The sequence below is a fragment of the Megalops cyprinoides genome, chromosome 15 (genome assembly GCF_013368585.1).
Source record: "Megalops cyprinoides isolate fMegCyp1 chromosome 15, fMegCyp1.pri, whole genome shotgun sequence".
In the NCBI taxonomy this organism is placed as follows: Eukaryota; Metazoa; Chordata; class Actinopteri; order Elopiformes; family Megalopidae; genus Megalops; species Megalops cyprinoides.
In genome coordinates, this window is record NC_050597.1 from 18,833,791 (window position 1) to 18,850,420 (window position 16,630).

The 16,630-nt window shown below is 43.3% G+C and overlaps 1 protein-coding gene across 1 annotated transcript in view; it reads right to left on the reverse strand.

The window, feature by feature from the left end:
• The window catches only part of dntt (deoxynucleotidyltransferase, terminal), a 57,132-nt gene that overhangs the window by 12,051 nt on the left and 28,451 nt on the right, over positions 1-16,630 (reverse strand). Inside the window, exons 8-10 of the mRNA XM_036547372.1 lie at positions 14,981-15,083; positions 8,430-8,678; positions 6,271-6,351 (exon numbers count right to left, since the gene is read on the reverse strand). Coding sequence (XP_036403265.1) covers positions 6,271-6,351; positions 8,430-8,678; positions 14,981-15,083 — 433 coding nt within the window. The remainder of the gene's footprint in view (positions 1-6,270; positions 6,352-8,429; positions 8,679-14,980; positions 15,084-16,630) is intronic.

A 16,630-nucleotide genomic window follows, 5' to 3' on the forward strand; every position in this document is an offset into this window, starting at 1 on the left:
TTGCTCAAAAAAAAACGCCCTGAAAGTGTGAACGCCTGTCAAAGGCACCCCTCGGAACCCGCCCCCCACCTGTCTGCCTTTTACACCACCCAGATGTGTGGAGCCCTGAAGGTGCCCGTTTGATGAGGGATGAAATTTAAATGAAATCCTCTTCTTTTTTTATTAACTTCATCCAAACGGGCCTCTTCACGGCAGCTGGGGCGGAACTCAGAAGCACAATTCCCCAACGCCCTACGCAATTGCCCTACAATTGCCCAGTAGTTTGCCATTCTGCAGAGTGTGTGTCGGAGCCAGGTGCAATGTAGAGATCCTGCTGCATGTGTGTATGTGCATATGCGTGTGTGTATGTGTGTGTTTGTGTGTGTATGTGTGTGTCCATGTGCAAGACAGCTGAGCTGTGAACACAAAATAAAACAGTCCTTTTCTTTTTTATCTTTTTTTCTCTCTCCCCTGTTACACTGATGAATAAATAGCTCCTGAGACAGTCTGAACTCTTCCAGAATGTTATAAGGAGTCAGAGAGTTACATCTCGTGTGATTAAGGTGAAGAGGAGGCTGAATTGCTCTCCCCAAAGGTTTGAACTTGGAGAAGATGAAGAATTACTCCTTTCAATGGCCACATCAAGGGCACTGCTCAAGGGCATAGAGTCTGCAGCCGGACCCCCCTGGACCATCTATCAATCAAATGGACTATATTGGTAATGGGAGGGGGTCAGAGATGGAATGTGAAACAATAGGAAAAATGAAGATGGAAAAAGATGAAGCATATTTGTGATAGACAATGACTTATAACATGCTGACCAGGCAAATGAAAAGCCAATCTTATTTAAAACAATCCAGCAATAAACCCCAATACAGATACCATGCGTGTCCTTTTGGTCTTTTTGCCATGTGTTATCAGAGGTTTTCAAACTGCAAAACATCCTTCCAGTCATGATTTCAACATATGTCTACATCACTGTAGAAGAATCACATATTCTCACATACACACATGCGTACACTACTACACAAAAGGCCTATACACATTCATGTTAAATTCTTGGTATACACAGCCATTTCCCCAATGCAGGAAGAAAATACAGGTAAATATATGCATATACACATACACATAACCACACACATATACATATATTACAGACATTCAGATATACACACATGTGACAGTGTAGCACTGTTAAACGGTTGTAGCCCATGTTATCTGCTTTCCATTCTCCTTGCAGTGTTTATAGAAAAAGTTCATGATTAATGTGATGTAACAGAGACTACGTGCCACTGAAAAAAAATACGTGCCGGCACAGAGCAGTGACTGAGATGACAATGGACAGGCCATTTCACAGACGGACACACATCGATTGATACATTCTGACTTATTGATTCTGACGGACGGGGCGACAGATCCGTCAAAGCCAGGTTGCGCTGGCATAGCTGTCGGATTCATCATCAAATGAAACGAGTGCCCAGAAACAGCGACAGACCTCTCAGATATATGAGTACTGCATATAGGCACTGCTATACATATACAGTACATATGTCACACATAAGCGTAAGCCCACACACTTAATACTAGGAGTTATTTTCCCTGTATTTATATTTTTGGCAGTAAACTGAGCACCAAAAAAATGCATGCTTGATTTTAGAGGAGGTGACTTTGTGGCATAAAGGCTGCATCGCCTTGTTTGTGATTGGGTGGAGGTAATGAGGTGATTTACATTTACAATTACATTTATTCATTTGGCAGACTAACCTGATTTAACCTGTTGGAGGACAAACCTAGGAGGAAAACCACAGGGGGAAAATATATGCCTTAACTATTTACCCAAAAAAGATTAATTTCCTTGTTCTATCAAGGAAACCACAGTTATCACGTGAATAATCAATTAATTAAATGCATGACAAATAGAAAATGAAAGCAAAACCCAATATCTGTACACTTTATTTTTCAAAAAGCACACATACACAATAAAATTCTTTTCAAGCTTGATATATTAATTGAGAGACTGATAGTCCAAAAAATATTTGGAGAGCTGTCCATCAGTGATTCACAATGAATAAATTCAGAGCCAGTGGGGACTAAGCCTGTCTGAACAGTACGGTCACATCCTCACATTTAGGATGCACGCCTGTCGAAGGTGTGGGAACACACAGCCCACACCTCTAACTGTGAAAGCATGAAAGCAGTGTCCAGGTCAACAAAGAGAACCTAAACTCTCAGACAGCATGCCAAACTGAATTTCAAACTATTGTCTTTCAATGTGTTCAAAAGAAATTCTTCAGAATTTTTGAAAGTGTCAGAATCTTTTGTTGCGGTTCCAAGGTTTTCCGGCCCCCATAAGGGAAGGGAAACTTTAGCAATGTGGGGGTATGAGGCGAGTTATTTTTTTATTATTACGAAATCATAAATGCCGTGACTACAGTCAAGCTTCATCCTGCACTAAGGAATCAAACCCTCTGCACCAGGTCATTAATCACTGAGTAACATAGTAACCACTCTCTCTGTCTCTCTTTCTCTCTCTCTCTCTCTCTCACACTCACACACAAATTCATACACAGACTGTCAAACATACACCCAAATACACACACACACACACACACACACACACACACACACACATACATACACATGCACACAAAGTTTCAAGGGTAACGTTAAGAGGAGGGATTTTTCAGCGTTTGGGCAGGTCATGAAGCACCAATGTGCTCTGGGAGGAGAATGACTGTCTGCATCTGATGAAATTCGGCTGCCGCCCTCGTTCATCATACTGCACCCCGTATTAATTATATAACACCTTGAGACGGACGGCAGAGGGCAGAATCACCGATGCTTTACCTCCATATTTAAAACACTGACAGGGGAGACAAAGCCTTAACAACACAGTGTGCCCTGAGAGTGATGAATTAACTAACAGCTACGGGTGAAAAAAGCACACAATGTTGCTATCATATTAAAAAGGCTATACTGGGTATAATGAACAAAGTTTTTAAACTGTAACATGCTTTGTCGTTAGTCCATAATTGCCTGGCTATGCAAGCTGTTCAATTTTCTGTTGCGATAATACTAATGTTTACTAAAGTGCCTGTTCCAGATTACTACAATTTGTGAGCACTTAACCATGTGTCTCTTTAAAGTTATACTTTTTCAAAATTAGAATACTTTTTATCTTTGTATTGATGACCATTTTTGTCCATACCAAATGCAGTTGTGAAATGCCCTTGCTCAATTATGCGACGAGCACATTCAGATATCTTCTGATTTGTCAAAAATCAGAATGGAGTGCCCCTTTTAAATGATCAGACAGTTAGAAAGGCTTCAGTGATAAAAGTGTCATTATCTCGGCTGCTGTAACCATACGTTCAGAATCATCCAATTTATTCAGCCCCTGTGGAACAGAGGGGGCAGGGAGGAGAGCCACTTGTCTCCGCTTCGGGCAGAGGAGAGAGGGGATTGTCTGCGCTCTGTTTGAGCTGCACAGCCCTCGAACTGAGACACTTAATTGATCTTCATTACCTTAATTAAGGCACTAATAGAGAACTTGAGCTACAAAGAAGACACATTGTTAAATGATTCCATCAGAAAAGAACCTTGTAAGTCATCAGCTGACCTTGAGTAAAGAGAAGGCCGTGAGGAAGGGGGTGGGTTCAGGTGGGTAAGGGGATGGTTGTTACCCAAAAGAGCATTCATCTTAAGCGTGCCCACAGGCTGAGGTGACATTGCATCCTCTTGACAGTTTCTCTGTCTCTCCTGCGTGATAAGACTGCTCTGTTGTCTGCACGGCACCGGCCTTCCCTTTTCCACGCACGCTCGCCCGCCCTCGTGCTCCAAATGAATGGCATCTGAGGGGCAAGAGCTAAGAGAGCAGGAGAGGGGTTTTGTTTTTGTTTTTTCTTCCTTAATGCATCTGTCAAACAACTGTCAGCCGTCCGAGCTGTGGGTTTTGACCCGAATCCTGCGGGGATGGGGCGATTGGGGATCCCAATCTGACAGCCTGTCCTCATGTCAGTGACTCCTGCTGCCCACCCTGTGCCCCAACCCACCCCACCCTGGTCTCCAGAACTCTGTATCTCTGTGCTGCACATGTTTAGGAGCACAGAGGTGGAGCCCACCCCCCACAACCCTATTATTGAGTCGCTTTTACATTATTCATAACCTTACCAGACCTAACTTAGAACAACTTTCATTGTGCAACTAAACACTCTGCCCAGTTCTGGCAGAACTAGCAGGGTACCTTTTGAGAGGTTAGAATAGATACAATCAATGCATGGGGTTCTACTCCACAACTGACGCCATGCCCTGACCACACTAAATGGGACATGTCACCCACATTCAGTGGAAACAAGCAATGTAAATACGCAGAGGGTGTTTCTACCCTGGCCCTGACTTGCGCTGTCCTTCTCTTACAGTGCTGCTGTGTCAAGTTACGTTTACCGTCCAATCCAAATGATTCAGTGCCAGCCCTGCGGGTTTATGGGTATCGGCTGCTATCAGCAGCCTGGTGAGTGACGCGCTGCCTCAGAGATGCCGGTTCTTGGGGGGGAAACAAATGTCAACTCTGAGATCACGTCAAGCCTGATGATCTGGCAGGACGCTGACAGATGCCCATGTTTGAACAATTCCAAACTCACCGTTGCATGTAATTGTGTGAAACAAAGGGGAAATGACCGGAACAAAGCCAGTTAACCCAACTCTTACTGTATATTCACCCCGGCAGAGTGAGCTGGAAATAAGCACAGCTTACGTCATGCCACTTGCTATTCTAAATCCTCCTGGAACCCTAACAAGTGAGAAATCTAAGACTGTGCCAGGAGTTGAGGGGTTAATGGCATTTCCTGTCTGAAATGTCACTTAACCGACGCCCCGCATCGGTTTTCATTACATCAGTCTATCTGTGCTAATAGAAATGTATGTGATAATGAGCTCTCTCTCTTTCCATCTGGGGGTTGATATCAAGACTGGCTGCACAGGTTTTAAAGTCATGTAAATTAAGCATGTGCTTCTCTGGTTGATTAGATTCAACACAAATGGCTTTACATGATGTCAGGACACCATTAGCTGAAATTCACTCACTTTATGAGAAAATCTGATGCGGCCCTTTATGCGTGGCTTCTTCGAGGTACAAATCTAAATAAAGAGCAATAAAGATGGAAATAATTAAAAATATTCCAGTAATATCTCTTACTGAGATTTTTTTTTTTCCTTTCGGAGGAGTTGCATATTGCATAATAACTCTGGGTAATGTGAAAGCGTTTGCCCCGAGAGAGTCTCCTTGTACGCACCCTAATCGCTCCAATATCCTTTAAGGACAAGGGCTCTGTTATAATTCACGGCACAAATTTTATGAACACAAGTTTACTGCAGGGCCTCAGAGTTTTACTATTTACTCACAGTGCATTTTCCAAACCACAAAGGTATTCCAGGTACAGCATACCTTTTATTTATCGCTCCGAAGTATTGCTCCCACAGTTCTCATACACAGAAATTATTCCTAAAGGAGGATTTATTGAAAAGGATCATCTTTAGTGCCTTCCTAACAGCTGGGGCTGCGACTGCATTTTGCCGCTGTGTTTATACGGGAGGAATGCGTCCAAACAGCTGCCTTACGTACCTGAGACCAGCACATAATCATTAAATTCAGTTGCCTTCCCTCAGATCAAGTGCTGTCTAGCCTCCTCTCTCCTGAGAGAACTGGTAAAAACCAAATGACTTCTGTAAGAGAATATAAGTATCTCTGACTGCATGTTAGAGCCCCGTTGCTGACACAGAGGGAGCGTGCTCTGTGATGCCTGTAACACCCTGTGAGCGCAGCAGCCCTGCAGCCCCGGTCTGCCTCCAGCTCAGATCTCAGATCAGTGTTTCAAATCAGATTACCAACAACTGGGGGTGGCTAAAGCATCTCTAAATCACGGTCATTGATCTAGTACGGCACTGTTATGAGTAAAGCAGAGGAGCAAAAGAAAAAGGAAAATGTGGTTAAAGGAAAACTCCCCTCATATACACACACACACACACACACACACACACACACACACACACACACACACACATACACACACTGCTTAATGCTGACAGAAACACACAGATGCACACACCACACAATCCCATCTACACTCACGTGCTATTTGGTGTGTGCAATAGCTAATCAAAGGTGGCCAACCAAAAGGCATAACTGTTGGCTGGAGATGAAGAGACTCCTAACACTGAGACAATGTCAGGGGCCAGCTGAGCGGTTCTGCTCCTCTCACCGTCGAGGGGATAAAACTGCAGCAGCACAAGTACCTTGGTCTTGTCGAACAGGGCGTGGTTGTCGAGCAGCATATTTCGCTCGTGATGTGAGAATCGCCTCAGGTCCCGCTCGAACTGCTGCAGGAGGGACATCAAAACAACATGGTTATTCGTAATATCCTAAGGATGCGTCATTGTTTATGCTCGCAACAGGGCACAAACTTGGGAAGATAATTCATCGTGAATAAGGATACCTCTCTCAGGGTTGCAGTAAGAATCAGGACTGTATCCCTACTCACTGGCTGTAATACTATCATCATAATAACAGTCTGAAAAGAACACCAAAGAGAGTGTTTAGTGACTTTCTGTTTGCACTGCCCTGACATTAATCTCCATAAAAGAACAGTCAGTCAGTAGGTGCATTCCAAACTGTTTTCAAGTGAGAAATTAGTTACATGCTGTCAAATAAAGTCCACGCTGGTTAAAGACATAAATGAATAAACGCAAGGTGAATGGCAGCAGCATTGCAGCTATATTTAAATTATTATCAAGAAAAAGTTCAAAAAATGGAAACAACAGAGATTCTTTATCTCTGTTGTTTCCACTGTAATTTTCCACTGTAATCTTTTGTCCTGGTACTGTGAACAGATTGTTATTGCATTGTCAGAAGCTCATCTTTTTCCATCAAAAAAAGGGAAACGCTTTCTTTGTTTCCAGCAATAATTTCAGAGTCACATTCAGGACTGTTCTGAGAGTCACTGTGGCTAGTCACTGGCAGAGGTGTTTGAACGGCCGCAGGTGTGTCTGTAGTCCAGCGTGGCTGATAGCTTGGGAAGACCGCGTGGAGCAGAAGTCAGTGCTCACAGAAACACAGCTGCAGTTCACATGATTTGAAAAGAGGAAATAAAGGCCATACCAATCCATAAATAGTGTAATTGCTTAGCTGCTGCAAATGAATTTTCACTGTATTATCTATTTCCTATCATATTAACAGGCTATGCTATGCTAACTCAAAATATACTGTTGATAGATCCAGATTTATTGGGCCTGATGTGGGATATTTGCTCTTCCTCAGGATGTAGATTTGGGGGAGCAATTTCACCTTTCCTATTATTGTCTGCAACCTCCTCAGACCAGCTGAGTCCCCCACAATCTTCTCTACCTGCCCGTCACGTGACACAAATAGATTCTGACTTCAGATTATATAGCCTTTAGCATCAAAGAGCGCACAGACCACTCCTCTCCTCACCAGACAGTGTGGCAAATCTGTCCCAGGTGCGTGGGGGAAGTTAATTAAGACTGACACACAAAAGAGCACCGCGATAGAGCCGCTTGAAGTGGGTAAACATCTTAACATGTCTCTCTCCCTTCATCTGAGCACGTCTAAAAAGCACAGGAAAAACTCACTTCTGCTGCCTTCTTAGCAGCTTTGTTGTTGTTTGGCTCACTCTGGTTTCAGAGACGCAGCTGCAGGGCCTTGTCTTATTCAAAGAGTCCCATTCAAAGAGAAAAGCATTTTATTTCGCATTCAAAAAGGAACAGCTTTTGTGTTTGTGACTCACGGAGGCTGTAAACACTGCCAGACAGCAGCATTCAGGTGCTTTTTACACAGCAATGAGCACCACTTACAGAGTTTAAATAACTAAGGGTCCCTTGTTGGGTTAGCCATGTATTTTGTTTAACTTTATCTGAAAAGCACCTGGGCACCAATTTCCTGGGTGGCCTCTGATGTGCAATGAAATGTGACAAATCTCATCCTGTTCAATTATGAGTAACAATATTCATCTTGATCAGGGCTGTCCCCCCGACCGTCTGGATTGAGCTCCACGGCTGCAGGTGAAGTCTATGGTTAGCTGGTTATGAAACTTAACATGAATAGCTTCAGCAAATATTCCACTGTATAAATGGATTACAAATGGACAAGAATGTAAGCATTGTAATTTGTCTTAGACATTAGTGAATTCTCAGTGCACAGCATGTTTCTAGGCGGTGCCTTACATTTGAAACAATGTTAAAATGATCAGAAACACTAACTATGGATCCCTCTTTTCACTTAGCAAGATACATAGTGTGGCAGAATGGGCATGACTGCAAACATTCTCGCTGGTTAAAGTATCAGTTTTACTGAAGACTGTGCAACTGTGCAACTGTGCAAGACAGTTAAAAGCATATGCCCAGGTGAGATGCAAACTCAGGTATGTTTCAGGTCTTACCCGTGAACCAGTCCAGCCAAGGAGGGCGAAGGCGTAGTTGGCGAAGGGAGGGGCCACCAGGTCCACGCGGATCGCTCTCCATCTCCTGTGGTCACCAGCTTCCCTCCGCACGCCCCCCTCTACCAACTCGTCCTGTAGTCGCACGATCAGGAAGCACTTCTGGAAGTGATCCATGGCCTCGAACTTTCTGCTCGGCAGCTTGCTCACATCAAACGTGGATTCCTGGTGATCACAGTAGAGCAGCAGCTCCTTGGGGAGGAAGAGGAAGTCGAGGAGAGAGGGGGGAGGGAGGGAGAAGACATGCCGTTAGAGCAGACTTTATGGTAATCTATGTCCTCATTTGATCTATTATGAACTAAAAATGGGCGTGGCGGTTAAGGAACTGGGTCTGGAACCAGTAAGCGTGTGCGCCCGATTGCCAGGTGGGACAATGCCATCGCACCCCTGAGATTAACCTGCATCACCGCGGTACATATCCGACTGCATAAATGAATAACAGCTAAAATGTGAGCCATGTAATTCAGCCTGGGTAAAGGCATTTGCTGAGCAAATGAATAATGTACCAAAGAGTCAACATCGGAGCTCTTGTTTTGTCTCTGAAAGGAGTCATGTGCTCCTCTCAGGCCAGCGGGAACCTTTCTCTCTGACTGCACTGAAGACTGCTCTCAGGGATTGACCTTTATGAATCAACCTCCACAGCTTGTAACACCCAACCATAGCTCTAGAAGTCTTACCTCTACAACAAAACCACAGCATTGTGTCAGTTTGGTTTGGTCACAAAGCACAATTAAGTAAAATTGTGAAAGCATGAATTTGTGGAAACTGCTGTCACTAAATTTTACATATTTGATAAATATTGTCAGAAATCTCGGAGCAGTGATTCCCTGGCCTGTCGTCCTTTTAAGAGTGGCAATACGGATACACTCCTTTTGGTCAAATAATAAGGGGTACAGACTACAGTATATCACAGACAATTGTTAATTTGACTAAACTGTGTATTTTGAAAATGTTACATTTGTTAATTGTCAAACATATGATTTAGGTGGGCTTTCAATTTAGCTGTGATGGTGATTTTACATATCACATATTGCCAGCTACCAAAATGAACAAATATGCTGCATGAGAACCAAAAAAAGTAATATTACCTTTAATTCTGTAAACAAACTTAAACAGAAAGTTAAAGCGCCCTGGTGAGTAAGCTGAATGTCCTCTCACCCTAATTCCACAATAATCAAGGTCTACGGAATGTCCCAATTGTAGATCTAATCACTGGCCATGAACATCGAAATTTAATTTCCTATCTTACTTGCTTTAACAAGGTTTTAGGATAATCACTGGGATTCTGAACAGATATCTGAGATTACTTTGATCTGAAAGGTAATGATGATTTTAATCGTCTAAAGGACTTAATAGGCATGGAGTTAGGAGAAATGAGACAATTAAAACCAACCACTTTTGTACGCCTCCTATTTTAGCAACACATTTATAAAGGGGGTTCATTACTAGCTCCAATATATTAAGGTGAAATGAAACTAAACTAAATAAAGCAGAAGGGAGCCCTCCACTGTTCAGCGTTTATGCTTCCTGGGCAGTGTAACCTGAAGTGAGACATTGTAGCTGTACAGAGAGAAAGAGAGAGAGAGACAGAGAGAGAGAGAGAGAGAGAGAGAGAGAGGAATCTCACTTCAGTAGCCAAGAAGGAACGGGAAGGCTCAAATTGATTTCCTCTGGGTTTCAGCTTAGGCTGATTATTCTGTTCCCCTGATTTGGGAGTAGTAAGGAGATTAACATTACAAACTGTCAATTTAATTTCTGCTCCCACAGTAATTGTTGGGCTGCTGTGTCCTCCTCACAGGCCATATATCTGCTGCACTCATCTCTAAAAAAAGCAGTCACTTCCATTTGAATGACAGCTGCACTTTAACTTTTTTTTTTCATTTTGCGCTTAATAGTGGAATTCCATGCCGGTTTCAACTGAACGCTCTGCTCTCTCTTTCTGTGGCCTTCTTTCTCTTTCAGATTAGGGCACTGGTTCCTGTTATAGACACTGTTAAAAAGGGGGGGAGATGGAGTTATTAAGAAATGACAAGAGAGATCAGAGTTTGACACGCTGAGGGCTCCGCACCGGCTGCAGAACCTTTCACAAGCGGCAGGAGACGCACCTCGTCACCTCCCCCGTCTGGTAATTAGCCTCAGGGGTTGAACTGTCATTTATCATGCGTGGAGACGGAAGTCCCTGATCTCTCGCACCGGGATGTGAGACAACTTTTCATCGGCAATTACAGAGAACATTTCACTTCCTACCAGCGAAAAGACCCAAATTAGATAGCAAATATTGTTACCGTGGTTACTCTCCACAAGAAGTAGGTCTTACACAGCATAAATGATGTCATCATAAGTGCTACAATGAAATTCATGGGAATTCATGAATACACATAGGCAAGCCTCTACCTGTGTATACTTGTTTATGAAAAATGGCATAAACTGCGATGGTGAGCAAAACAAACCCTTGCCTTAAACCAGACCTATGATATTTCATATCAGTTGTCATATCCATGTATATGATAATTCCTGAGGGTTTTGTCTTGACATATTCTGTTGTCCTGAACATATTGTGTGGAAATAACATGGGATATGCTTGTAAATCTAGCTGTGAATCTATAGCTCAGCCTATATCTCTCAATGTGGTGTCTATAGAAATCCCTTTAAGGGAAAGTGGTAAATAAGCACTGCCATACATTCAGAGCAGGGCTGAACAAGCATCAGGGAGTGCCTTTTTTTTCAAGAAAATAATTGGCCATTTCCACACAGGCAAAAGAGGTATGGTGTGGCTGACAAGCAGGTGGATGGACGACAGGTCGACTTAGGAGATTATTGATAATAGTTGTTTGAAACAACTGGTTATGATTAATGTAACTGATAAGACCAGAGCATTAGCTGGCCCTGTCTAGCTGTTGAGTAGAAGTATACTACATCCTTCCAAAGCTCTCCACTTGCATCACAGTCCTCTCCAGTTGTGTGCCCATCTTGCATATTCATGACCCAAGGTTCAGGCCTGCCCCATGGTGTTTTATGAGAAGAAAGAACTTTCTGGGACTTTACATAATAATAATTTTGAATATCTGTCAGTGTCGCATTATAACTCTCATTGTCCACTTCTTGGGAAATATTGTCAGACGCAAGGCAAGAGTCTTGAATAGACTGGGCAATATATGATTTTATGTTGCCTTTGCAATCATAATGTTCCCAAGTTAATGGCGAATCATCTCTACGATGCGGAGCGTTTATAGTGGTCGGTAATCAGCAGGTAGCCAAATGTCACGCCGTTCCGAATATAAGCTGCTTTTCCCGAAAGCTGTTTACAAACGTGGATTTACCGAGGCCACGTTCAAACACTGAAGCAGCATGAAGTTAATCTATTCATAGCTCTGCGAGTTAAGCAACGTATCTGGGACAAACTTCGCCAACGCAACATATAAGGTCAGCTTTTTTTATTTTTGTTGCATATATTTATTTAATTTTTTTCCTAAGGAACACTGTCAAAAGCTGTCACAAACAGCTGACACCGCCACTGCCACCTATTGTACCTACCCCAGAGGGCAAAGCCAGATGCAGGGACATACGCGACACCGCTTTGATCTCCTGTCATATGCTCTGCCACTCAGAAGTAGATTTACCCCCCGCCCCTCCATCTCAGGTCACAGATTAGCATATTTAGCAGAACCTATTTGAAATGCAGTTTTCCTTTGATTCGAGCTTTGTGGGAAATATTGACTGTGATTACGGAATTAGACGAAACATATGTCTTGTTTTTCAGTGTGCAGCTGTGTGCCTCCATCTCAGCCTCATAAAAATTCCATCTTGATTTTTTGATAAATTGTTGTTTTTTTTTGCTTTTCGCTACCTGACAAAAAGGATTTCTGCCCTGTAAGGGATAAGAGTATGACCAGCCAGAAGGAGTATCAGAACATCCATAAAATACTGATTCTGAAACACACAGAGAATTTTGTAAAGATAATACTTACGCTCTGCAAGTCCGGCTCTGTGAAAAACCTTCACAGTGGGGAGACGGGAATTCAGATCTTATACAAACTCTTGCTGTTCCACCAGCTGCAGCTTCTCAGCCGCACTGATGTCATGCTCAGGTGAATCTCTGCAGAAATAGACTTGTGCAGAACCTGGCCGAGTTAGCTGTGTCATCCAGTTTAAAAAAGAAAAAACTCTGTATAATCTTATCTCTGTATAATCACGATGTGATTGTGATCTGACAACCAACTGACCCATTCTGTGGCTTTCTGTAAGGGTCCCCCCAACACCAACACCATTGGTGTCAAACACCAATTAAAGTGCCCCCTAGTCTCTTTGCTATATATTCTACACTACAGAAATGGACTGGAGAAGTCTTCCTATCAGAGACATTAGACATTCACCTGGCCAATGGACCATCCACATTAACACTCTTCTTCAGAGAATCCTGTAGCAGGTGGCTAATTCCACAACATCACCACAGCATCATACCAACATTATTAGAATGTCATAACCATTGGAACCCCCTCTTAGGTTGTGACTTAATGTAATGCCCTCAAATAAAACACTGTAGCCAAAACAATCCTTCATTACAGATCGTATTTTCCTGTGGTCATTCATTTAAAACCATGACCTGCATGTCATTCGTCTACCATGCAGCCTGGAAGCAACCCTCCCCTGTTTCCAAGTAACGCTTTCATGACCTAAAACGAAAGGCCAAAGCGATGAAGCACATTTACAAGGACATTTGGAGATACATTTTTCACCTCCCCTTCGGCTAAAAAAAAAAAAGGTCTGTGATATTAGGCCCCTGTGACATCTCGTGGCTCGGGGGCGAGATCGCCGCTGACAAGGTTACGAGATTTACAGTCGCCCCGTGTTACCTCCTCTTAATCACTGCTTTGCTGGTGTCTCAGGGGGTCTGTCAGTATCTGCAGTGATGCACACTCGCACCCATGCCACGCCACAGGACTCTGCTCACTCTCCAATCCACCAGATGCCTGTACATCCCAGGGCCCCCATCCCCCATCCCCGGTCCCCCCTCTACCCGGGCCGGAAGGAGCGATTGGGAGAGGGGGTTTATTTTTGGTCGGGATGCAATGCAAATGGCAAAGCTAATTATCTGCAGAGGTAGACCTCTGAGGCAGGGAAAAGGAAGCAAAAAAAAAAAAAAAAAAGCCATGGAGTGTTATTTTTAAACCCGGCGATGACAAAGAGGAGCCTGCAGCCTCGCTCCGGAACCGAACGCTTCATCAAATCGTTCCTGCATTCTATTTCTGTGGCTCAAAGTTCAACAAGGGGACCAGGGGCGAAGGCAGGTGTTGGCAAGGCTTATATCCCTCTCTCCCTCGCTCCTCCAGGGTCCTGTGAAGATTGATCCCATCTCTGATTATGCACAGGGGCTTTCAAGGCCAAAGCACCTCTCTCCCATGTAATTTCCAAAATCTCCATCCTCCATCACATACTCAGGCTGGTTCTGCCCTCCCCATTTTCAATGCGAGACCCCCATAAGACTTTAAGCGTGTGATCAGCGTTTGTTATTAGCTTATTATGCGTCGGCTCGTATACACTCAACTCTTCAATCACCCCTCACATCCTGCCCCTCAACGAAAGGTGTTCTCACTCAGCCGTGCAGGCTCTCTCTCTCTCTCTCTCTCTCTCTCCTCACATTACATTCTCTCTCCGCTCTCTCTGTACATAATTCTCTGTGCCCTCTCTTGCCTACTACTTCCCTCTTCTCCTCCTCTCATACTCCATACTTCTCTCACTTGTCTCCTGTTTCTCGCTCACACTCTTTTCTTCCCCTCTCTACCAGTCACTTACTCCGGCTCTGCACCTTATTCACACTCTCCATTATCTTTATCTGTTAACTCCTTCTGCCTCATTCCTGTGTTTTCACACCAGTTTTCACAGGGTATGACAGTCGTCACCATAAACACACTGTCAATTGGCAAGGCTGGACGGGTGGAACGGGTTGGGAGTGGTGTCAGCCAGACGGAGAGTGGGCCTCACGATCAAACTCAGCCAACAGAACACCCTGCTTACTAATGGAGTGCAGAAGGGAAGGGTCAAAGCAGGCAGACACATTAATACTGTTGGGCACCGAGCAGGCATTCTGTGGCTTCGATTGGGATTTAATAAACCGTAATGGAGCTACAGGGTGAAGGCAGGCACAAGGCGGTCAGAGCAGCGTCACCGTGAGCTGTCAGAGCAGTCATTTGTTCTCCTTCAGTCATGTTCGTTTCAACCACAGAACTCTGTGGGGGCAGAGCGAAGTCCCACGTTAACAAACGATTCCATCTCTTTCATGTCTTGACCTATTTTAAAGCATAAGGGATTAAACCTGTGCTTGACTGACGAAGAGTAAAACCTAAACCCTGGCAGCCCTGTATTACTGGATATACATACAGTGTAAAAATATAAAGAGTGCAAGTTGTCTTAGATACATTGCATCTCCTCAGCAGAACAAAAACATAAATAATATAAATACATATACAAATTTTATAATATCAAGGCACACCCACCTGATATTTGAGCTCATCTATGACTTGAATCAACAGTCCTGCCTCTTTTCCGTTCTCGGGGGTGGTGAGGAGGAAGTCCACATCATGCCCAAACTCCTTCCCTCTGTAGGCAGAGCAGAGACGATGGTCTCACTCAATAATGGCCATCACAACTGCTAAACCATTAAGTGAAGCCATCTTTAGTCACACTGGTTAACTGTAATATGACAGCAGATTGGTCTTTAGCTCTCTAATACTGCTGGAGCAGCAAATATCTCCTAGGCTCTTACTTCTTTTAATTCAAACAAGCAATTTGTGCTGCATCATTAAGTCCGAAAGCGCCTCTCTGCTGGCACAGCTGCCAGTGTCCTCACTCATTTGAGAATCTTCATTTTACACTGAGATTAATAAAGAACACCAATCTTTCACAGGAATGGTCACAGAGTCTTGCTGAACCATGAACAATGCCAAAGTCTGTATTTCAGTACACACTCAGTGGGCCTCATCTATCAAAGTGTTCATAGTAACCAGTGTATTTTGCTCTTGGGAAAACTTTGCATGAAGAAGTCAGATTCACAAATCTTTACAGAAAAATACATTTTTGTTCCTACCCCATTATAAATGTTATAGTCCATAGATAGGAAAAATTACAGGTGCACAAAAATACATTTATATCTAGCTGTAACTGTTAGGAAGCACTGACCATTCTTTACCTTCCATTCCTCTTGCTTAATAACATATGAAGTAGTCTCTTATGCAATGATTTGCCTAATTGTACATTGCCGACAAGAGAACACTCATCTGAATTTGCTTTAACTGACCTGTCAAGTTCAGCTGTCATTTTTGTCCTTTTTTTGAGTGTGTTCTTCTCCTACTAACACCACAGAGGCTATGAAATAATAATCCACTCACCATGACACTTTTTCAAGGGAAGACAACTGGAGGTATGTAGACTCCTCTCAAGTTCAAAACTAATTTTTGTAATACAATCAAGGTCACAGGATGGCAATTGCCTATAACATTAACAAGGGGGTGCTGTATATATAAGTTATTTCTTAGCTATCAGCTTACAAGAGGGAAAAGGTGAGAAAAAATACAAACCAACATTAATCATATGCGTGTAGCCAATCATAGCTACGTACACATACGTGTTTCGTAAATAGTAACAAAGCCTGAAGATGAACGTAAGGTAGCTAGCAATAGCATTAGCAAGAAACAAAAGCCAAGTTAGCTAGGTAAATGAATGAGTTCGGCTCGTCACACTCTGCAGGTTTATTCCCTGCCTCCTAGAGAGACGGCAAGACGAGGCAAACTTACAGTATTAGCTAGCTTGCCTGCTACTGCTGCTAGCTGGGTTGAGCTGAGGACAATACAATTCAACCAGAAAGCTACCAACGCAAAGCAACAATCACGGTACTCTTTTAATGAAACAGATTTGATACGGAAAGATATATAGGGGAAAAAAATCTGTATCCGGCAAAGACTTTCTCATCATTTGACGATAAGTGTGTGAGACAAGGTAATCAGCCGAACTGAGTATCACTTCAGTGATTGTTTGCAGTATGATGCACACAGCGCGGGGGAGGAGGGAGGGAGGGGGGTATCAAAGACATGTAACCTACTCCAGTCACAGGTTTCATGTATAGATTGGCCGTAGTTTTATCCAGTGTA